The 24,043-nt window shown below is 53.0% G+C and overlaps 1 protein-coding gene and 1 pseudogene across 1 annotated transcript; one reads left to right on the top strand and one right to left on the bottom strand.

Annotated features, from left to right (window-relative positions):
• Positions 1-387: 387 nt before the first annotated feature.
• LOC127576614 (zinc finger protein 850-like) lies at positions 388-22,281 on the top strand (annotated as a pseudogene).
• On the bottom strand, positions 10,879-12,940 carry LOC127576552 (zinc finger protein 420-like). Its single transcript, XM_052027090.1, has one exon. The coding sequence runs from the start codon at positions 12,661-12,663 to the stop codon at positions 11,113-11,115; it is 1,551 nt and encodes a 516-aa protein (XP_051883050.1). The 5' UTR covers positions 12,664-12,940; the 3' UTR covers positions 10,879-11,112.
• Positions 22,282-24,043: the final 1,762 nt, after the last annotated feature.

The following is a 24,043-nucleotide window of genomic DNA, read 5'->3' as shown; positions in this document are numbered from 1 at the left end:
GCGAACCAACCTGAACAGTGCCTTTAAATAGCTTCGTTCTCCACCGCAAATCATTCTGCCGACAATAACTGTGTGATGAGGGTGGGGACGGGACAGTGACCGTTGGGGGGCGGGTTGATGGGGGGCGAGGATGGGATCAATTGGGAGGAATGGAAGGATAGTTTGGGTGGGAAGGGATAGATGGGGGTTGGGGTCAAGGATAGATGAGGGGGACAAAGGTACATCTCTGATTGGCTTCACAGGCAACCCTTGCCTCGCTCTGCGAGGATCTCTTACGCAGCCGCAGAGGCGCGGCTTCGGTGTGGATGTGCGCAGGCGCAGTTGAGGCCGGGAAGCGGGGTGTGCAGGCGCAGTGACGCTGTTGTCCGCCGGGGGCCCGGTGAGTGGGGACCGGAGTGGGGTCCGGTCCGTTCCGGTCCAGTCCAGTCCAGTCCCGTAGGGGCTGATCCCCTCGGCTGGGAGGGATCTCTCTGCTCTCCCCACCTCCCCCCCAGTGGTTGGGAACCCGTGTGGGGAGGGTGAGGTTTGGACACCCCCGGTCCCTTCACCTCTCCCCCTGGTCAATGACAGGGTCCGCGCTGCAACAGCTGGAAGGAAGATAAAGTGCGCAACATCTGCCCAACGTGGGTTAAACGTAACGTGTGACTGGTCGCCCTGAACGTGGTCTGTCCACAGTTCCAGAGGGGTATTCGGGCAATGACCTGGCACCACCCTCTCACATGTTATTCATTGAGAAGGCAGACAGTACTTCAATATAGGGAAGGCAGAGGCTCTTTGGCCTGAAGTATTAACCCAAAACGTCGACAATTTCTTTCCCCACAGATGCTGCTCGACCTGCTGAATTCCTCCAGCAGGTTGTTTGCTGCTCCAGATTCCAGCGTCTTCAGTCTCTGGTGTCGAGATTAACTCTGTTTCTCTTTCCTCAGATGCTGCCTGAATTGGTGAGTTTTTCCCAGCAATTTCGTGTTTTTTTTTCCTGATTTCTAGCAGAATTTTTTATTTGCATTTATAAAATTTTAATTTTCAGGGGAAAATGGGCTAGAATGATAAAAAAAAATGGAAGGCTATGTGGGAGGGAAGGGTTAGATAGATCTTAGAGCAGGATAAAATGGAGGCTGAACATCGTGGGCCGAAGGGCCTGTACTGTGCTGTAATGTTCAAAAGAAAACACATCTGGATGAACGAGGGGCATAAATGATGCTTTCAGCAGCAGATAAACTGGGCTGGTGGTAGTCAGGTGATGTTACGGTGGTGAAATTCAGCCATAGGTAAAAACTCAGGTCTGTGCCAGACACAACATCAAGGCTGCGAACGGTCAGGCTCAGCTTCAGACGGTCTCCTGGGAATGGGACATCACCTGACTACCACCGGCCCAGCTGAGTGGTGGGGACCAAAGACACCGGCTTCAGGCTTCACACGGTTCACTTGCAGAACATTTCCGTGCGTTAAACATTGGGTGTTGGCTGAGCACTGTGATATATCTGGGACACCAGAGACATTGGAGAGGTAGAGCTGAATGTCATCAGCAGACACATGGAGCCTGATATTGTGTCTCCTGATGAGATAACTCAGGGACATCGTTTGTAAATCAGAGGATAGATCTCTGGAGCTTTCCGTGCACAGACTGACAACAGTGTTTCCTTCGTCACACGGTTATTGTCGGCAGAATGATTTGCAGTCGAGAATGAAGCTATTTAAAGGCGCTGTTTGGGTTGGTTTGTATGGCAGCCGAATTTACCCAAGAGCCACCACGGCCGAGAAAGAGCTCTGGCTGCAGTGAGCGAACCCACAGAACAGGCGTGCAGTGGAGGTGATGTCATTTGTGCACCACCTTGGACCAGGAATTTTTGTGGGTGTCGGCAGCAGGCAGGAGGGGAGCGCTGCAGCGTGGGTTTCATCAGGTCCGGGGTCTGGCCCACGGTTGGGGTAAGAATCTGTGCGGGCTGCAGGATCACTGCAGGCGGCCACACTGAGCAGTCCTGGCCTTTCTGTCCCCTTCCCCCTCCTGCTCCACACGTGGGATCCGGGCACTTTTCTGCTCTAAATCAAAGAAAACCCAGTGAATGTGGGAAGCCCTCAGCAGGTCAGGCAGCCTCTGTGGTAAGAGAAATAGAGTTAATGTTTTAGTTTGGACTGACCTTTTATCTAATTGATTGTTTGAAAAATCGTAACTTACTGAACAGAGTTCGCATAGCCTTGTGAAAGAGAAATTTACTAGTGCCCATTTAAAAGTGAGACGAGGAATTTCTTTTCTCAGAAGCTTGAGTCTTTGCAACATCTTGCAACAGAGAACTGTGTGGCAGTGTCCTTGGGTATATAACGGTATGCAGGACAGGTTTTTCACTGTACCTCGGTACAATCAACAATAATAAACCAATACCAGTACAATCACCAAGTCCAACACCATCAAAACCCAAAACATTGACTGTCCATTTCCCTCCATAAATGCTGCCTGACCTACTTTGAGTTCCTCCAGCTCCCTTATGTATTGCTTCAGATTTCCAGCATCTGCAGTCTCAGGTGTCTCCATCTGCAGAAAGAGTGGGTTTGATACCCCTTTTAACAGTGAAAGACAGAAAACACATTGAATTTGAGTGGCAGAGCAGGTGAGGGAGGCAACGGGTAGAACAAAGGGAAGTGGCAGAAATGGCCCATTCTGATTATAGATGGAAAGACAACCAGAGATTTTGATGCCAGTCTGGATGCTGCAATGTTCCCAGATGGAAGATGACGTTGTTCCTCAAGCTTGTGTTTGTCATTATTATAGCAGCTTGCTACAGAGACTAAAATCTCAGCTGAAATACTGTCCTGTACCTATTGATGACTTATGTAAATTTCTTTTACAGGATACAAGAAGCAGACGATTTGTTCATGTGAATCTCAAACACAACATCAGCGAATTCACACTGGGGAGAAGCCGTTCACCTGCTCTGAGTGTGGGAAGGGATTGTCTCAGTTAACTAGCCTGATGACGCACCAGCAAGTTCATGCCGGGAAAAGGCAATACACCTGCTCGGAGTGCGGGAAGGGCTTTGCTCTGTCGTGCAATTTGCTGACGCACCAGCGAGTTCACACTGGGGAGAGACCGTTCTCCTGCCCAACGTGTGGGAAAGCGTTCACTGTGTTATCCAGCCTAATGAGGCACCAGCGACTTCACACTGGGGAGAGGCCATTCTCCTGCTCAACATGTGGGAAACAATTCACTCAGTTATCCGGCCTGATGACCCACCAGCGAGTTCACACGGGGGAGAGGCCGTACACCTGCTCTGAGTGCGGGAAGGGATTCACTCAGTCGTCCGGTTTGCGGACACACCAGCGAGTTCACACTGGGGAGAAGCCGTACACCTGCTCCGAGTGTGCAAAGGGATTCACTCAGTTGTCCGGTTTGCTGACACACCAGCGAGTTCACACTGGGGAGACGCCATTCAACTGCTCCGAGTGCGGGAAGGGATTCACTCAGTCATCCCATTTGCTGAAACACCAGCGAGTTCACACCGGGGAGAGGCCATTCATCTGCTCGACATGTGGGAAGGGATTCACTCGGTCGTCCGATTTGCTGACACACCAGAGAGTTCACACTGGGGAGAGGCCATTCAACTGCCCTGAGTGTGGGAAGGGATTCACTCAGTCGTCTGAGCTGCTGATACACCAGCGGGTTCACACTGGGGAGACGCCGTACACCTGCTCCGAGTGCGGGAAGGGATTCACTCAGTCAACCCATTTGTTGATGCACCAGAGAGTTCACACTGGGGAGAGGCCGTTCATCTGCTCAACGTGTGGGAAGGGATTCACTGTTTCGTCCAATTTGGTGAGACACCAGCGGGTTCACACCGGGGAGAGGCCGTACACCTGCTCCGAGTGTGGGAAGGGATTCACTCGGTCGTCCTATTTGCTGACACACCAGCAAGTTCACACTGGGGAGAAGCCGTACACCTGCTCTGAGTGCGAGAAGGGATTCACTCAGTTGTCCCATTTGCTGACACACCAGCGAGTTCACGCCAGGGAGACGCCCTTTGCCTGCCCTACATGTGGGAAGGGATACACTACGTCATCCAGTCTGGTGATGCACCAGCGAGTTCACACCAGGGAGAGGCCGTTCACCTGCTCTGAGTGCAGGAAGGGATTCACTCGTTCATCTGACCTTCTGAAACACCAGCAAATTCACACTGTGGAGAAAGATTAAACATGCTGTCTGCTCAATATACAACCATCACTGTTGCTGAAATCTGGCGCAAATTCACAAGTGTTATAGGTGTTCACGGGGTCGGATTCTGTCGACGCTGCTGGTCTCACCCAGGATTGAACCCTGGTCATTGGGCACAGTTGATTTTCTTTTGTAATCTCTTTAACTGAGAGTAAAATGTTCTGGATCTGTGATTTTAAAATAAAGCAGTTCAGTTTGAAACACTTTATCAAAGGCCCTTCCTGTCTCTGCAATGCACACAATGAACAGTAGAAAGAGATGCCAGTCAGCCCATCTGGTGCCTTCTAGTGTTTCTGCTCCACACCAACCTCCTCCCATTTCATCCAGTGTGAATACTCAGACTAATCTCAGTATTGGCTTATTATTGTCACTTGTACCAAGGTACAGTGAACAACTTGTCTTGCATTCCGATTGTACAGGTCAATTCATTACACAGTGCAGTTACATTGGGTTAGTACAGAGTGCATTGAGGTAGTACAGGTAAAAACAATAACAGAATACAGAGTAAAGTGTCACAGCTACAGAGAAAGTGCAGTGCAATAAGGTGCAAGGTCACAACAAGGTAGATTGTGAGATCAGAGTCCATCTCATCGTTCAATAGTCTTATCGCAGTGGGATTGAAGCTGTCCTTAAGTCTGGTAGTACGTGCCTTCAGGCTCCTGTATCTTCTGCCTGATGGAAGAGGAGAGAAGAGAGAATGACCTGGGTGGGTGGGCTCTTTGATTATGAGTGACTGCCAGTGAACAGATTTGGAAGACCTGGAGTGGATTCTGCTGTCTTGTGAGGTAAGTTGTTGCTTCCACACAGGTTTAAGTGTCCTGAGGAGGATTCAGCTGCCTCAGCAGGTAAGTGGGTCGTCTAAGGGGTCCTCGGTGTCTGGACTCTGCCCCGGGTGCTCTGTAGGGTCGGCCTTCCAATCCGGTGGGGTCCTGGCGTTGTTCCCCAGATGGTTGAGCCTCGCGTCAGGTCAGGCCTCTCGCTGGGTCAGGCCTCAGAACTTGTCCTCCACAAGTCGGGTCTTGGCGTCGAGCGCTCTGGAAGGTCGGGTCTCGGCGTTGAGTGCTCCGGTGGGGTCTGGGAGTCAGGTCTCGGCAACGGGGGCTCTGTGGGGACGTCTCCTCGCCCTGCGGAGGCTTCCATATGGATGGAGCCCGTCCTAGGCAGTGTTGGTCGTTTCCCTCTGGGTCCGGGAGTCGGGTCCGCTTCATAATCGTTCCTGGAGGTCAGAAGATCGCCAGCCCTGTCAGAAGATTTAAAAGGACATTATCAGTAATAGTTAGTGACATAGAGTTTAAATTTCAAAGTGTAGAACGATTATAGTGAGGGTAATGAGTAGATCTGTAGAGAGCAGCTTGCAACGAGTCTCCATACTATGGCGCCACACTGCTTATAGAGAGATGCAGCACAGAAATGGGCCCTTTGACTCACTGAGTCTGCACTGATTATCAACCAGTCATTTACTCTGATCCTACATTAATACATCTTTAAAATTCTCTCCATATTTGCATTGACCACACCCTGCTTCACCCCCACCACCAGCAGATTCTACTAATCACCCACACATTGGGGACAATTTACAGTACTTTAATAACCTTTCAGCCCACACCTCTTGGGACGTGGGAGGAAACCCACACAGTCACAGGGAGAAGGTGCAAACTCCGTGCAGTCAACACCCCAGGTTGGGATTGAACCTGGTCAACCCAGGATGTTGGAATGTGAGGCAGCAGCTCTACGAGCCCTGTGCTCCTTCGGCTTCCCATTCAATGCATTCCTGTCTCTCCGTGTGGTGACACATTCCACGTTGTTGGACTCTGTGGGTGAAGACCTTCCCCCAGAATTTCCTGCGGACTTTTGCTGTTGAGCGATCCTCCACCTGTGGATGTGCACGGCAGGAATACGCACCGGCTCCCAGTTTAGCGACACCCTTCAGCGTGGTGATTAGTTGCAACACTCTTGCTCCTGGAGTACAAACGCTAACGATTACATCCCACACTGTACTCAGTCCTCGTTACCCACTGATCTGTGCCCTGAGAGGGCCTGAGTGGGATCCATAATTTTGGTTATTTGTGTGGAATCTAATCCGCTGTCCCTCATGGATAACGAGGACTAGGTGTACCTGAAAAAAGACATCCCTTTGGGATGCCTGTTGCTATGATTGGAACCTGGCACAAGTGCCAAATCTTGCAGCAATGCTCTTGCAACACTGCTGCTCATGCAGCAATAAATCACCCCACAGTTGCTATGGAGAGGCTGCCGGGGGCGCTGACGTTGAACAGGCTGGCTGAGTGGTGTGGCCCCTTGTCGCTGAGATGCGGGGTGTGGGCCACAGCTGGTGAGTCCAGCCCTTGCCAGGGACTAGCAGCACCTGCTCCATGTGTCGACAGACCCAACTGGATCTCACTGGTGTCCCTCGCCAACCTTCACAACTCCCCAGCCCGGGGATTTCTCAATGGTAACGAGCGCAAAGGCCCGCAGACCTCAGCAGTGGGTCACACTGGAGCACCACGTCCCAATGCTGTGTGGCTGCAACACTCAACCCAGCCCATTCAACACCAGCCCCATGGGCAGCATCTCAACACTGAGCCATTGTAACCCAAGGGTCCTTGACTTGAAATGTTAACCCTGCTTCCCTTTCCACAGATGCTCAGTGCTTCAGGCATTTTGTTTGACAGAAAATGCGAGAAATACTATTTTCATTTACCTTTGAATTTCCTGTCACATCTCTCTCAGCAATGCCAACCTTGAAGAAATTCTCCTCTGCTCTCTGGCAGTATTTCTGTCCGTCTCTTTTGCCCGTTCTGGTGAGAAAATGTAGAGAGAAAATAGAGAGATTACGAAATCCAAATGTTCCCCGATGGAACCCACACGACACCTCAATCACTGATGATCTCTACTCCTTTGTTCCGAAGTATCTGCCACCCTGAAAGGCATTCGAGACATGGCCGTCCATACAAATACCTGTTTCCCTCTACAGGTTAACGACAAAGTGGACTCCACCAGATGACTCCAAAAATCCATCCGTGGATTGTAGTGACAGACACGGTCATTGTTCTTCATCCATTGATACAGAGACCAGCAGGCAGGGTGTCTCTCTCCCCCTCTCTCTTTTCTGACATTTCTCTGACTGCCCGACCGAGCATCAAACATCAGCATGTTGTTATCTTCTGTTGTTGTCGTAATCACGTCACACACACACACGCACACAACTGTACTATGTCTTAAGGGGACATTCACCAAGTAGTAACCTAATCTGTAACATCGATCATCTACCTGTAACATTGGAGAAACAAAGGACGGCAGATGCTGGAATCTGGATGAAAAACACAATGATGCTGGAGGAACTAAGCAGGCCAGGCAGCATCCGTGGAGAAAAGCAGGCATTCAACGTTTCGGGGTCAGGACCCTTCTTCGGGACTGAAGATAGGAAAAGGGGAAGCCCAATATAGGGTAACTAAGGAGAGAATATGTCCTTTTAGGCATCAATGCTGTCATCTGTGTGTGGAACAAAAAGAGAGGGGCGAGAACTTAAGTGAGTATTTCTCATCTGTATTTCAACAGAAAAGGTCATGCAAGCTAAGGAATTAAGGGATACGAGTAGTGATGTCTTGGGACATATCGTCATTATAAAAGAGGAGGTGCTGGCAGTCTGAAAGCATATTAGGGTGAACAAATCTCCAGGGCCTGAACAATTGCATCCCAAGACCTTGCAGGAAGAATAGGAAAGAAATTCCATGGGCCTTGGCAGAGTTATTTGCATCTTCCTTAACCGGGGTGAGATACCAGAAGTCTGGAGGGTGTGCCTTTATTTAAGAAGGGCTGCAAGGACAAGACAGGGAACCACAGGCCAGTGAACCTAACTAACATCAGTGGTGGGAAATTACTGGAGGGGATTCTGAGGGACAGAACCTACCAGTGTGTGGAAAGGCAAGGACTTCTAAGGGACAGTCAGCACGGCTTTGTGAATGGGAAATCGTGTATCACAAACATCACAGTGTTTTCCATCACAGGTAGAGGACTGTGCCGGGCTGCCGTGTGGGGAGCAGGTGCAGTCTGGCTCTTTGGCAGTTGCAGACACGATAAGACTGCAGATGCTGGAATCTGCCGCAGAAAGCCTGCTGGAGGAACTCGGCAGATCGAGCAGCATCTGTGGAGGCAGAGGGATGATTGGTGTTTCGGGTGAAGATACTGCATCAGGACTGAGCGTAGAGGGAAGACAGCCGGCATAAAGAGGTGAGAGGGAGGGGGGAGGCAGAGGTTGGGAGGTGGAACCAGGTGAGGTGGGAGATGTTGGGCAGGTGGAGGCAGATGGGTTGGGGGTTGGGGGGAGGCAGAAGGTAGAGACATCGGCTGGAGCTGATGTGGAACCAGATAAGGGAGGGAACGTGAGCAGGTGGCAGCAGCTGGGGCAGGGGTAAGTAGACAGAGGCAGAGAGATGACAAGTGAAAGCTGGGAAGGGAGGAAGGATGATGAGCAGATGGAATCAGGGGCGGGAGGGGAACGGATCTCGGGAATGGGCGGTGGGGGAAAGAGGGAGGAGGAAAAGGTGAACAAAAGGAGAATCTGGGAGGAGTGGGAAAGGAACGAGAGTTGGTCGCCTGAAACTGTCAAATTCAACGTCCGTACCTTTGGGCTGTAGGCTCGCTAAGTGGAATACAAAGTGCCGTTTATCTAGTTTGTGTTTGGCCTCACCATGGCAGTGGAGAAGGCCGAGGACAAACAGGTCGGTGTGGAAATGAGGAGGGGAATTGAAATGAGCTGGAACCGGAAGCTCGAGGTGGCACATCATCCTTCACCATTTCTGCGTCAGGATCCCAGCACCAGTCACATCTTCCCCTCTTCCTCCACTTTCTTCCAAAGGACCACTCTCAGTGGTGGAGCAGCCGTCCAAAACTAGAGGCTCAAGGAGAAAGGAGAAAGATTTAAAAAGGATTGGATCGGGTGGCAGCTGAGGGAATGTTTCTCATGGGGGAGGAATCCAAATTTTCAGCGGCATGGTTTTGGGCTGAGGGGTCACCTGTTGGCGATAAGGAAGATTCTGTAACTTTTCTATCGATCAGAGAGACAGGGTGAGAGAAGCATCTACAAAATACATTGCAGTCATTCCCAGTTTTGAAAGCGTCTCCTTAAACTCTGATCATTGTACTCAGGACAGAATTCAGACATGTCCCTTCAAAAATGTCATCCCAATTCAATCTCACAAGTTCTAGCCTTATAGCCTCATAATTTGTCCTTCCCCAATTAAATATTTTCTTGTCCCCTTTGCTCTAATCCTTGTCCATGACAATACTAAAGGATAGGGAGCAGTGGTCACTGTCCCCCAAATGCTCACCCACTAAGAGATCTGTAACCTTACCCTCTTCATTACCTAATACTAGATATAAAATGGCTTTCCCTTTAGTCGGACTGTCAGCATACTGTGACAGGAATCCATCCTGGACACACTTAACAAACTCTGCCCCATCTAAACCTGTGTTTGTGTGGGTTTCCTCCGGGTGCTCCGGTTTCCTCCCACATTCCAAAGACGTACGGGTTGGGAAGTTGTGGGCGTTCTATGTTGGCACCGGAAGCGTGGCGACACTTGTGGGCTGCCCCCAGAACACTCTACGCAAAAGATGCATTTCACTGTGTGTTTCGATGTACATGTGACTAATAAAGATATCTTAAATCTTTAAAAAAAAGTAGAGTTTTTTCACCCCGAGGCTTGATGGACGGGGAATGTCACAGAAAGATACAGCACAGAAACAGGCCGACACAGTCCACAACTCCACACTGATCCCACATTAATCCTTTTTTTAAAATTCTCCCGACATTCTTGTCAACTCTCCCCAACTTCTCCCACTCATCAAGGGCAATTTACAGCAGCCAATTCACTTACCAACCAGCATGTCTTTGGGACGTGGGAGGAAACTGGAGCTCCTGGAAGAAATTCCCAGTCACAGGGAGAACCCCCACACAGCCTGTACCCAAGATCTGGATTGAACCTGGGCTCCTGTCACTGCAAGGTAGCAGCTCTATTAGCTGTGCTGCTCTAATATCTGGGACAAGACCCCTGCTGAGCTCTTGTCTTTGCCAGCAATCTGCTGAAAGTCCTGCAGGAAATTCCGGGGGAAGCTCTTCACCCACAGAGTTCAACAATGTGGAACGTGTCACCACACGGAGGGATGGAGGTGAACGACAGCAATGCATTGAATGGGAAGCCGAATGAGCACAGAGCTCGTAGAGCTGCTGCCTCACGTTGACAATGTTCAATCCCGACCTCGGGTGTTGACTGTGTGGAGTTTGCACCTTCTCCCTGTGACTGTGTGGGTTTCCTCCCACGTTCCAAGAGGTGTGGGCTGAAAGGTTGTTAAAGTACTGGAAATTGTCCCTAATGTGTGGGTGATCAGTAGAATCTGCTGGTGGTGGGGGTGAAGCAGGGTGTGGTCAATGCAAATGTGGGCAGAATTTTTAAAAGGTATTAATGTAGGATCAGAGTAAATGACTGGTTGATAATCAGTGCAGACTCAGTGAGTCAAAGGGCCCATTTCTGTGCTGCATCTCTCTATTTCTCTGAATATTCACACTGGGTGAGATGGGAGGAGGCTGGTGTGGAGCAGAAACACTGGAAGGCACCAGACAGGCTGAGTGGCCTCTCTTTCTACTGTTCATTGTGTGCATTGCAGAGACAGGAAGGGCCTCCAATTAGGTGTTTCAAACAGAACTGCTTTATTTTAATCAGAGATCCAGAACATTGAACTCAGTGAAAGAGATCACAAAAGAAAATCATCTGTGCCCAATGACCAGGGTTCAATCCTGGGCGAGATCAGCAGCATCGACAGAATCCGACCCCTGTGAACACCTGCAACACTTGTGAATTTGCGCTAGACTTCAGTAGCAGTGATGGTTGTATATTGAGCATACAGCATGTTTAATCTTTCTCCACAGTGTGAATTCGCTGGTGTTGCAGCAGCTCAGATGACCAAGGGAATCCCTTCCCACACACAGAGCAGGTGAACGGCCTCTCCCTGGTGTGAACTCGCTGGTGCGTCACCAGACTGCGTGATGTGGTGTATCCCTTCCCACATGTAGGGCAGGAAAAGGGCCTCTCCACAGTGTGAACTCGCTGGTGTGTCAGCAAACGGGATGACTGAGTGAATCCCTTCCCACACTCGGAGCAGGTGTATGGCTTCTCCCTGGTGTGAACTCGCTGGTGTGCCTGCAAGTGGGATGACTGAGCAAAGCCCTTCCCACACTCCGAGCAGGAGAACAGCCACTCCCCGGTGTGAACTCTCTGGTGTATCAGCAAATAGGACGACCGAGTGAATCCCTTCCCACACTCGGAACAGGTGTACGGCTTCTCCCCGGTGTGAACTCGCTGGTGTTTCATCAGGTTGGATATCTGAGTGAATCCTTTTCCACACATTGAGCAGGAGAATGGCCTCTCCCCAGTGTGAACTCTCTGGTGCGTCATGAGGTTGGATAACTGAGTGAATCCATTCCCACACTCAGAGCAGGTGTATGGCTTCTCCCCGGTGTGAACTCGCTTGTGTGTCATCAGGCTGGATAACACAGTGAATCCCTTCCCACACTCGGAGCAGGTGTACGGCTTCTCCCCGGTGTGAACTCGCCGGTGTATCAGCAAATAGGACGACCGAGTGAATCCCTTCCCGCACTCGGAGCAGGTGAACGGCTTCTCCCCGGTATGAACCCGCTGGTGTGTCATCAGGCTGGATAACCGAGTGAATCCCTTCGCACACTCGGAGCAGGTGTACGGCTTCTCCCCAGTGTGAACTCGTTGGTGCGTCATCAGGCTGGTTGACTGAGTGAATCCTTTCCCACACGTTGAGCAGGAGAACGGCCACTCCCCAGTGTGAACTCTCTGGTGTGTTAGCAAATGTGACAGCAGACTGAATCCCTTCCCGCACTTGGAGCAGGTGCACGGCCTCTCCCCAGTGTGAACTTGCTGGTGTCTCAACAAATGCGACGACTGAGTGAATCCCTTCCCACACTCGCAGCAGGTGTATGGCTTCTCGCCGGTGTGAACTCGCTGGTGTATCTTCAGGCTGGATAACTCAGTGAATCCCTTCCCACACATTGAGCAGGAGAATGGTCTCTCCCTAGTGTGAACTCGCTGATGGGTCATCAGGATGGATAACTGAGTGAATCCTTTCCCACACGTTGAGCAGGAGAATGGCCTTTCTCCAGTGTGAACTCTCTGGTGCCTCATCAGGTTGGATAACTGAGTGAATCCTTTCCCACATGTTGAGCAGGAGAATGGCCTCTCCCCAGTGTGAACTCGCTGGTGTGACTTCAGGCTGGATAACTCAGTGAATCCCTTCCCACACATTGAGCAGGAGAACGGTCTCTCCCCAGTATGAACTCGCTGGTGCCTCAGCAAACTGGTTGACTGAGCAAAGCCCTTCCCACATTCTGAGCAGGAGTATGGCCTTTCTCCGGCATGAACTCGCTGATGCATCATCAGGCTGGATAAATGAGCGAATCCCTGACCATACGTTGAGCAGGAGAACGGCCGCTCCCCAGTGTGAACACGCCAGTGTGTCAGCGGGTGGATTGACAGAAGGAAGCCCTTCCCACACTCAGTGCAGATACACAGCCTCTTCTCCGTGAATTTGTTGGTGCATCATCAACTGGAATGATCGAGTGAATCCCTTCCCACACTCAGAGCAGGTGAATGGCCTCTCCCCAGTGTGAATTTGCTGATGTTGTGTTTGAGATTCGCTTGAACAAATCCTCTGCTTGTTACGTCCTGTAAAAGAAATTTACAAAAGTTATCAATAGGTTCAGGACAGTATTTCAGCTGAGATTTTAGTCTAGTTCTACCCGTTGCCTCCCTCACCTACTCTGCCACTGAAATTCAATGTGTTTTCTGTCTTTCACTGTTAAAAGGGGTATCAAACCCAAAACATTCCCTCTTTCTGCAGATGGAGATACAAGCAACTGCAGATGCTGGAAATCTGAAGCAATACTAGTGACAATAATAAACCAATACCAATTTCCCCTCCCTCATTCATTGCCCCCTTCTGCCCATCCCCTCCCCCTCATTTACCCCTCATGACTCCCTCCACCCACATTAACCCCTCCTCCCCCTCCAACTCATTACCGCCTCCTGCCCCCTCGTTCCCCCTCCCAATCCCTGAACACAAGATGGACTCTTGACTTCACAATCTATCTCGTTTTGGCCTTGGACCTTATTGTCTGCCTGCACTGCACTTTCTCTGTAACTGTAACACTTTATTCTGTTATTATTTGCCCTTGTACTTCCTCAATGCACTGATGTGATGAAATGACCCATATGGATGGTCTGCAAAACAAAGTTTTTCACTGCCCATCGGTACATGTGACAATAATAAACCAATTTACCTGCTGTCCAGAAATCTATCGATCTTAATATGGGGCTGGAGGAGGTGGTGGAGATGTTGGGGGTGAGGATGGGGAAGGAACCACAGAACAACGGGTCTTTTAATACTGAGTGTCTGTAGCTGAGCCCAGTGTGGGTCAGCACACTCGGGGATGGGGCCGGTGCTAGTGGAATGTAGGGATGTGTCTTGGAGCCAAATAATCTTCTGGCAGCAGGTGTTAGCGGGGAGCCCAGAGGGGATGGGGTTGAAATGTTGGGCAGTGAGCCCAGGGCAGGACACAGTGAAGGGAGGGGGTAATGAGGTGTTGGAGGGGGGAGGAGGGGTTAATGTGGGTGGAGGGAATAATGAGGGGGGAATGAGGGAGGGGGAATGAGGGAGGGGGGAATGAGGGGGAGGGGATGGGCGGGAGGGGCAATGAATGAGGGGGAGGGGGAGCAGGGGAGGGAAAGGGGGAGGGGTGGGGAGCGGGGAATGATGGTGGGGAATTGGGGAGGGGGCGGGTGGAATGAGGGAGGAGGTGGGAGGGGATTGAGGGAAGTGGAATAGCGGGGAATGGAGGAGATGAGGGGCGGGGAGAGGGACAACAGAGAGACCCCGGGCCCCGGGGACACAGTTCCCTGGAGGCGGCCACACAGGTCGGCGGGGCGGGGAAGGCGGGCGGGCGGCGCGCTGGGCGCCGGGGACCAGGGGAGGGAGCTGGGACCGGGGTCCCGGGGAGCTCAGCCCACCGACCGGGGGCAGGACGGCCGCTGGGTCGGGCCGGGGCCGGGGGGAGGGGCGGCCCCTCCCCGGGGTTGCTCGGCAACGCCCGGCTCTGTGACGCAGGCGCGGTGCCGCGGCCGGGGGGGCGGGTGTGCGCAGGCGCACTGGGATGGCGGCGGCGCGGTCGATGTGGGTGACCCGGGGCCCGGCGGTCCGGGCGGGGTAATGGGGGAGGTTGGGGGGGGGGAAGGGGCAAGGGTGGGGGCACCGAGGGGCAGTGGGAGGGGGGAGGAGGCGGGAATGAGGTGTTGGAGGGGGGGGTTAATGTGGATTGAGGGAGGGAGGGTAATGAGGAGGGGGGGGAGGGGAGGGGGGAGGGGGGAAGGAGGGGGGAAGGAGGGGGGGAGGGGAGGGGGGAAGGAGGGGGGGAGGGGAGGGGGAGGGGGAAGGGAGGGGGGGGAGGGGGAGGGGAGGGGGGAAGGAGGGGGGGAGGGGAGGGGGGAAGGAGGGGGGGAGGGGAGGGGAGGGGGGAAGGAGGGGGGGGAGGGGAGGGGAGGGGGAAGGAGGGGGGGAGGGAGGGGGAAGGAGGGGGGGAGGGGAGGGGGGAAGGAGGGGGGAGGGAGGGGGAGGGGGGGGAGGGGGGGGAGGGGAGGGGGAAGGAGGGGGGGAGGGGAGGGGGGAAGGAGGGGGGGAGGGGAGGGGGGAAGGAGGGGGGGAGGGAGGGGGGAAGGAGGGGGGAGGGAGGGAGGGGGGAGGGAAGGAGGGGGGGGAGGGGAAGGAGGGGGGAGGGAGTGGGGAAGGAGGGGGGAGGGGAGGGGGGAAGGAGGGGGGGAGGGGAGGGGGGAAGGAGGGGGGAGGGGAGGGGGGAAGGAGGGGGGGAGGGGAGGGGGAGGGGAAGGAGGGGGGAGTGGGGAAGGAGGGGGGAGGGGAGGGGGAAGGATGGGAGGGGGGGAGGGGAGGGGAGGGGGGAAGGAGGGGAGGGGGAGGGGAGGGGGGAAGGAGGGGGGGAGGGAGGGGGAAGGAGGGGGGGGAGGGAGGGGGGAAGGAGGGGGGGAGGGAGGGGGGAAGGAGGGGAGGGAGGGGGGAAGGAGGGGGAGGGAGGGGGGAAGGAGGGGGGGAGGGAGGGGGGAAGGAGGGGAGGGAGGGGGGAAGGGGGGGGAGTGGGGAAGGAGGGGGGAGGGGAGGGGGGGAGGGGAGGGGAGGGGAGGGAGGGGGGAAGGAGGGGGGAGGGAGGGGGGAAGGAGGGGGGGAGGGAGGGGGGAAGGAGGGGAGGGAGGGGGGAAGGGGGGGGAGTGGGGAAGGAGGGGGGAGGGGAGGGGGGGAGGGGAGGGGAGGGGGGGAAGGAGGGGGGAAGGAGGGGGGGAGGGAGGGGGGCAGGAGGGGGGAAGGAGGGGGGGAGGGAGGGGGGAAGGAGGGGGGGGAGGGGAGGGGGGAAGGAGGGGACGGGACGGGGAAGGAGGGGACGGGACGGGGAAGGAGGGGGGGGAGGGGAGGGGGGAAGGAGGGGGGGGAGGGGAGGGGAGGGGGGGAGGGGAGGGGGAAGGAGGGGGGGAGGGGAGGGGGGAAGGAGGGGAGGGGAGGGGGGAAGGAGGGGAGGGGAGGGGGGAAGGAGGGGGGGGAGGGGAGGGGGGAAGGAGGGGGGGGAGGGAGGGGGAAGGAGGGGGAAGGAGGGAGGGGAGGGAGGGGGGAGGGGAGGGGGGGGGGAGGGAGGGGAGGGGGGGGGAGGGAGGGGAGGGGGAGGGGGAGGGAGGAGGGGAGGGGGAGGGAGGGGAGGGAGGAGGGGAGGGAGTGGGAGGAGGGGAGGGAGGGGGGAGGAGGGGGGGGAGGAGGAGGGGGAGGGGAGGAGGGATGGGGAGAGGGGGAGGGAGGGGATGGGGAGGGGGGGAGGGAGGGGATGGGGAGGGGGGGAGGGAGGGGATGGGGAGGGGGGGAGGGAGGGGAGGGAGAGGGGGGGGAGGGGAGGGGGAGGGGGGGGAGGGAGGGGAGGGGGAGGGGGAATGAGGGGGAGGGGGGAGGAGCAGGGAATGATGGTGGGGAATGGGGGAGGGGGCAGGGGGAATGAGGGAAGTGGAATGGAGGGGATGGGGGAGGGGGAATGAGGGGGAGGTGGGACGGGGAATGGGGAAGAGGAGGGGGGATGGAGTGGGGAAACAGGTGGAGGGGATGTGCAGGAGGGGGTAAGGAAGGAAGGGGAGAATCGGCAAGTCCAACACCACCAAGACTCAAAACATTGACTGTCCATTTCCCTCCATAGATGCTGCCTGACCCACTTTGAGTTCCTCCAGCTCCCTTATGTATTGCTTCAGATTTCCAGCATCTGCAGTCTCTTGTGTCTCCATCTGCAGAAGGAGGTAATGTTTTGGGTTTGATACCCCTTTTAACAGTGAAAGACAGAAAACACATTGAATTTCAGTGGCAGAGTAGGTGAGGGAGGCAACGGGTAGAACAAAGGGAAGTGGCAGAAATGGCCCATTCTGATTATCGATGGAAAGACAACCAGAGATTTTGATGCCAGTCTGGATGCTGCAATGTTCCCAGATGGAAGATGACGTTGTTCCTCAAGCTTGTGTTTGTCATTATTATAACAGCTCGCTACAGACACTAAAATCTCAGCTGAAATACTGTCCTGTACCTATTGATGACTTTTGTAAATTTCTCTTGCAGGATTAAACAAGCAGAGTATTTATTTATGGGAATCTCAAACACAGCATCATCAAATTGACACCGGGGAGAGGCCGTTCACCTGCTCTGAGTGTGGGAAGGGAGTAACTGGGTCATTCCAGTTACTGATGCACCAACAAATTCACAGAGAAGAGGCCGTGTATCTGCACTGAGTGTGGGAAGGGCTTCCTTCAGTCAACCCACCTGCTGACACACCGGCGTGTTCAAACTGGGGAGCGGCCGTTCTGCTCAACGTGTGGTAAGGGATTGTCTCAGTTCTCCAGCTTGATGACGCACCAGCGAGTTCATGCCGGGGAAAGGCCATTCTCCTGCTCAGAGTGTGGGAAGGGCTTTGCTCAGTCATCCAACTTGCAGGCACACCAGCGAGTTCACACGGGGGAGAGGCCGTTCTCCTGCTCAACATGTGGGAAAGGATTCAGTCAGTTATCCAGCCTGATGAGACACCAGCGGGTTCACACTGGGGAGAGGCCGTTCTCCTGCTCAACGTGTGGGAAAGGATTCAGTCAGTTATCCAGCCTGATGATCCACCAGCGGGTTCACACTGGGGAGAGGCCATTCTCCTGCTCAACGTGTAGTAAAGGATTCACTCATTTATCCAACCTGATGAGACACCAGCGAGTTCACACTGGGGAGAGGCCGTTCTCCTGCTCAACGTGTGGGAAGGGATTCACTCAGTTATCCAGCCTGACGACGCATCAGCGGGTTCACACTGGGGAGAGGCCGTTCTCTTGCTCAACCTGTGGAAAAGAATTTACTCAGTTATCCAGCCTGATGATACACCAGCGAATTCACACTGGGGAGAGGCCGTACACCTGCTCCGAGTGCGGGAAGGGATTCACTCGGTCATCCCATTTGCTGACGCACCAGAGAGTTCACACTGGGGAGAAGCCGTATACCTGCTCTGTCTGCGGGAAGGGATTCACTCGGTTGTCCAATTTGCTGACACACCAGATAGTTCACACTGGGGAGAGGCCATTCATCTGCTCGACGTGCGGGAAGGGATTCACTCAATTTTCCAGCTTGATGATACACCAGCGAGTTCACACTGGGGAGAGGCCGTTCTCCTGCTCAACGTGCGGGAAGGGATTCACTCAGTTATCCAGCCTGATGAAGCACCAGCGAGTTCATACTGGGGAGAGGCCATTCTCCTGCTCAACGTGTGGGAAAGGATTCACTCAGTTATCGAACCTGATGAGACACCAGCGAGTTCACACAGGGGAGAGGCTGTTCTCCTGCTCAGCGTATGGGAAAAGACGTATTCAGTTATCCAGCCTGATGAAACACCAGCGAGTTCACACTGGGGAGAGGCCGTACACCTGCTCCGAGTGCGGGAAGGGATTCACTCGGTCGTCCAGTTTGCTGACGCACCAGAGAGTTCACACTGGGGAAAGGCCATTCTCCTGCTTGGAGTGTGGGAAGGGCTTTGCTCAGTCATCCCACTTGCAGGTGCACCAGCGAATTCACACTGGGGAAAGACCGTTCTGCTCAACGTGTGGGAAAGGACTCACTACGTCATCCAGTCTGGTGATATACCAGCGAGTTCAAACTGGGGAGAGGCCATTTACCTGCTCTGAGTGCGGGAAGGGATTCCCTTAGTCATCTTACCTGCTGAAACACCAGCAGATTCACACTGCGGAGAAAGATTAAACATGCTGTATGCTCAATATACAACCATCACTGCTGCTGAAATCTAGAGCAAATTCACAAGTGTTGCAGCTGTTCACGGGGGTCGGATTCTGTCAACGCTGTTGATCTCGCCCAGGATTGAACCCTGGTCATTGGGCACAGTTGATTTTCTTTGTTGTGTCTATTAGTGTGGAGTTGTGGACTGTGTCGGCCTGTTTCTGTGCTGTATCTTTCTGTGACATTCCCCATCCGTCAAGCCTCGGGGAGAAAGTAATGGTGTTTAACTCTTTATTCGTCACATGTACATCGAAACACAGTGAAATGCATCTTTTGTGTAGAGTTTTCTGGGGCAGCCCGCAAGTGTTTCCACGCTTCTGGCACCAACACAGCATGCCCACAACTTCCCAACCCGTACGTCTTTGGAATGTGGGAGGAAACGCACGCAGACACGGGGAGAACGTAAAAACTCCTTGCTGATGGCGGCTGGAATTGAACCCGGGTCGCTGGCGCTGTAATAGCGTCACGCTAACTGCTACATTACTGTGCTACTCCCAGCTGTTCTCAATGGGCTGAATGTCACACAGTTGAGTCACTGTAATACAGGACTGTCCTGACAGATCCTGTGCCTCATTCATTGTCCTACCTGATTCCCCCATTCACCACCTCAAACAAACTTCATTGATTTCTGTCCTAAATACAGTAACTGAGGAACCGCTCCCAAGTCAGGTTGGGGAAAGATTCTACCCTTTTGAGATTGGTGCCTGGTGATCAGAGTTTAAGGAGATGCTTTCAAAACTGGCAGTGACTGCAATGCATTTTGTAGATGCTTCTCTCACCCTGTCTCTCTGATTGATAAAAAAGTGACAGAATCTTCCTTATCGTCAACAGGTGACCCCTCAGCCCAAAACCATGCTGCTGAAAATTTGGATTCTTCCCCCATGAGAAACATTCCCTCAGCTGCCACCCGATCCAATCCTTTTTAAATCTTTCTCCTTGAGCCTCTAGTTTTGGACGGCTGCTCCACCACTGAGAGTGGTCCTTTGGAAGAAAGTGGAGGAAGAGGGGAAGATGTGACTGGTACTGGGATCCTGACGCAGAAATGGTGAAGGATGATGTGCCACCTCGAGCTTCCGGTTCCAGCTCATTTCAATTCCCCTCCTCATTTCCACACCGACCTGTTTGTCCTCGGCCTTCTCCACTGCCATGGTGAGGCCAAACACAAACTAGAAAAGCGGCACTTTGTATTCCACTTGGTGAGCCTACAGCCCAAAGGTACGGACGTTGAATTTGACAGTTTCAGGCGACCAACTCTCGTTCCTTTCCCACTCCTCCCAGATTCTCCTTTTGTTCACCTTTTCCTCCTCCCTCTTTCCCCCACCGCCCATTCCCGAGATCCGTTCCCCTCCCGCCCCTGATTCCATCTGCTCATCATCCTTCCTCCCTTCCCAGCTTTCACTTGTCATCTCTCTGCCTCTGTCTACTTACCCCTGCCCCAGCTGCTGCCACCTGCTCACGTTCCCTCCCTTATCTGGTTCCACATCAGCTCCAGCCGATGTCTCTACCTTCTGCCTCCCCCCAACCCCCAACCCATCTGCCTCCACCTGCCCATCATCTCCCACCTCACCTGGTTCCACCTCCCAACCTCTGCCTCCCCCCTCCCTCTCACCTCTTTATGCCGGCTGTCTTCCCTCTACGCTCAGTCCTGATGCAGTATCTTCACCCGAAACACCAATCATTCCTCTGCCTCCACAGATGCTGCTCGATCTGCCGAGTTCCTCCAGCAGTCTTTTCTCGGCAGATTCCAGCATCTGCAGTCTTATCGTGTCTGCAACTGCCAAAGAGCCAGACTGCGCCTGCTCCCCACACGGCAGCCCGGCACAGTCCTCCTCCTGTGATGAAAAACACTGTGACGTTTGTGAGACACGATTTCCCATTCACAAAGCCGTGCTGACTGTCCCTTAGCAGTCCTTGCCTTTCCACACGCTGGTAGGTCCTGTCGCTCAGAATCCCCTCCAGTAATTTCCCACCACTGATGTTAGGTTCACTGGCCTGTGGTTCCCTGGCTTGTCCTTGCAGCCCTTCTGAAATAAAGGCACACCCTCCAGACTTCTGATATCTCAGCCCTGGCTAAGGAAGATGCAAATAACTGCCAGGGCCCATGGAATTTCTTTCCTATTCTTCCTGCAAGGTCTTGGTCAGGCCCTGGAGATTTGTCCATCCGAATATGCTTTCAGACTGCCAGCACCTCCTCTTTTGTAATGACGATATGTCCCAAGACATCACTACTTGCATGCCTTAATTCCTTAGCTTGCATGACCTCTCTGTGCAAATACAGATGAGAAATATTCATTTAAGATCTCGCCCCTCTTGTGGTTCCACACACAGATGACTATTGATGCCTAAAGGGACCTGTTCTCTCCCTAGTTACCCTATATTGGGCTTCCCCTTTTCCTATCTTCAGTCCTGAACACAGCCCTGACCCCGAAACGTTGACCGCCTGCTTTTCTCCACGGATGCTGCTTGGCCTGCTGAGTTCCTCCAGCATCATCGTGTTTTTCATCCAGATTCCAGCATCTGCCGTCCTTTGTTTCTCCAATGTTACAGGTAGATGATCGACAGCAGAAGTGACCATTTCTGATACAAACAGAGGGAATGAGTTACCGAGCATTGAATTTAATATGGGGTCTGGAAACCCTTTTCCTCTTATTCACGATTCACTTGCACTTCTTCCCATCCACTCACTGCATTGGGTGCTTACAGTGTGGCCTCGTCTGCACCAGAGGAATCGAACACAGTTTGGATCACCGCTTCGTGGGGAACCTGCGTTCAGTCCGCAGGAGAGACCCTGAGCTCCCAGTTACCTGTCACTTTAATTCTCCCTCCCACGCCCACCCCGACCCCCACCCCTTGCACTGTTGCAACGAGGACTGACACCATCTTGAGGAACAGCACCTCCTCTTCCCTCTGGGCACATTGCAGCCTTCCAGACCCGGGACAAATTTCTACAGATGTGTGTTGGATAGCATTCTGACTGGTTGCATCACCGCCTGGTACAGAGGCTCCAATGCACAAGATCGCAAGAGGCTGCAGAGGGTTGTAGACTCAGCCAGCTCCATCACGGGCACAACCCTCCCCACCATCAAGGACATCTTGAAGAGGCGGTGCCTCAAGAAGGCAGCATCCATCATTAAGAAGCCTCACCACCCGGGACATGCCCTCTTCTCATCACTACCATTGGGGAGGAGGTCCAGGAGCCTGAAGACCCACACTCAGCCATTCAGGAACAGCTTCTTCCCCTCCGCCATCAGATTTCTGTACAGTCCATGAACCCATGTGAGGGAGTAAACGGTTAAGAAATTGTGACTGTACATATAACTAATGGAAAAATACCATGCATGCATTCCCGACTCAGGACTAGGTGGTGATTACTGTGTGTGGGACTTGATGTAAGCCAATTATATTAAACAATAAGTGTGAGGTTTGTCGTGAACAATAAGTGTGAGGTTTGTTGTAAACAATGAGTGTGATGGTTGTCTTTTATCTTAGGTTCCCCAGTTGTAATCGGTGTAGTCGCATTGTTTAAGTGTGTGACAAGGACTGTAGAAATTACTGTCTGTCCCTCTGTATTGTGGAGACCTCTGATAAAGACACTAACTGAGAGTCAGGAGAATTCTCCCTGGCAGTATACTGCTAATAAATGCATTTTAATGGAATGAATTTGTGGCACTGTGTGATTTTTTTGCAGCAGGCAGGAGTGGGAACTTAAAATTGGGATGACAATTTGGCGAGCCAGCCGGGTGTCCAAGACGTCTCAGAAACGGTGTGAGCGATCAACAGGGATAACGACTACCTGAAAAGGAAGGGCCCACAAGGTACGATTCACCTTGATCCCTCTCAGGGAGTCGGACACCTGATCGATCCCTTCGCTTGTCGAATATCCTCTGACGGACTCCTTGCGAACCTGTCGGAGTGCCACAGGTAATGGGAGGTTCGAGTCCTCGGAGTAATAACGGTAAGGGGTTTGAGTCGCCAGTTTGGGTTTGAGTCCCTGGTTAGTTTTGCATTTGTGGTTTGAGTCCCCAGTTTTGGGTTTTAAGGTGAATTTCAAGGTTTTGAGTTTTAAGTTTTGAGATCGGTTCTCTAGTGCTACCACCCTGCCTCAGACTGGTTCTTAAGAGGGGAAATCCCCCACGGGAAGGTCAGGAACCTGAAGTGGGTGAAGGAAAGAAACCAATCTTATAGATAATTGTAGCAATTTGTACCGTACAGTCGAAAAATGGGGCAAACTCTCTGGGTCCAATACCCCACTATCTAAATTATGTAAAGACGACCCAAAAAATGAGAATAACCAGTAAATTATCGGCATGCCTCAGTAAGAAATTGGGAAATGAAATATGGGCATTAGGTGGAATTTGGGATGTGGATAAGTGCCTAAAGGCAGAAAAGGTGATTTGGGAGCGCAATACAGGGGGAGAAATGGAAAATATTAATGTCAACTTGGAGAAAAATGGCCGAAGACCTAACAAATAGATCTAAACAGAGTGGTTGGGAACATAAGGCACGTAGAAGGGGGATTAGTGTATGTGATGAAAAAGGAAATCCCAAGAGTTGGGAAGTTCTGAAGTCTCAGTGCAGAGACCACAATGCTGAGAGGAACAGAAGGGTGAGGGAAGATGTAGATCAGAAGAATAAGGAAAAAACGTAGGAATAAAAATGTCAGGAGGTACCTCCACTTTATCCTTATTTTCTCTAAGTGGAGGTACCTCCCGACATGTCTGGTGTGCCCCTGTTGTTCCAAAGTAATGATACGGATGAAAATGAGGATTGGATGGTCCGACCCACAGCCCCTACCTACCCCCCCAGTTTCACTGCCACCCCCATATAATCTAACTAGTCCGCGAACCGTTCCGCTCTCACCACCAGCGACTGCTAACCAAATCCTTCCCCCAGGGCAAGTCCATGGCCCTATTGCATCCTGAACTAGAAATCAGCTTAGACAGAGAAAGCCATCCTCCTCCCTGATAAATTGGCCATCATTAAATGCTCAGCTCACCTCTCAGATGCCTCCATAGTAACACAGGGCAATAAACAGGGCAGACACAGAGGCTAAATTGGCAGCACACCAGGGAACTAATATCGTTTCGACTGTGGAAAAACAGGCAGTTGCTTGTAAGCCAACAATAACGCAGGGCACTCCAGACATGGTCACTGTGCAGCACTTACAGGGGGATGCCCCTGACTCAGAAAAACAAGTATGGAAGGCGCAGGGGTGTACACATTCTGCGCCACACGGCCTCTGGACTACTCCAGTCGGTCAAGTATGTATACCTGATTCCTTGTTACCAATGCTTATTGACTGCCTGCATTCTGACACCCACCTTGGCAAGGAGGGAATGAGTAACATTTTACTACGTACCTGGCGGCACCCCGGATTGGAGGAAGCAGCACAAGGCAAAATACGATCGTGTT

This window comes from Pristis pectinata, chromosome 12 (assembly GCF_009764475.1).
Source record: "Pristis pectinata isolate sPriPec2 chromosome 12, sPriPec2.1.pri, whole genome shotgun sequence".
Taxonomy (NCBI): domain Eukaryota; kingdom Metazoa; phylum Chordata; class Chondrichthyes; order Rhinopristiformes; family Pristidae; genus Pristis; species Pristis pectinata.
The sequence above is the reverse complement of the archived record's forward strand: the minus strand, read 5'-3'. Positions and strand labels throughout refer to the sequence as shown.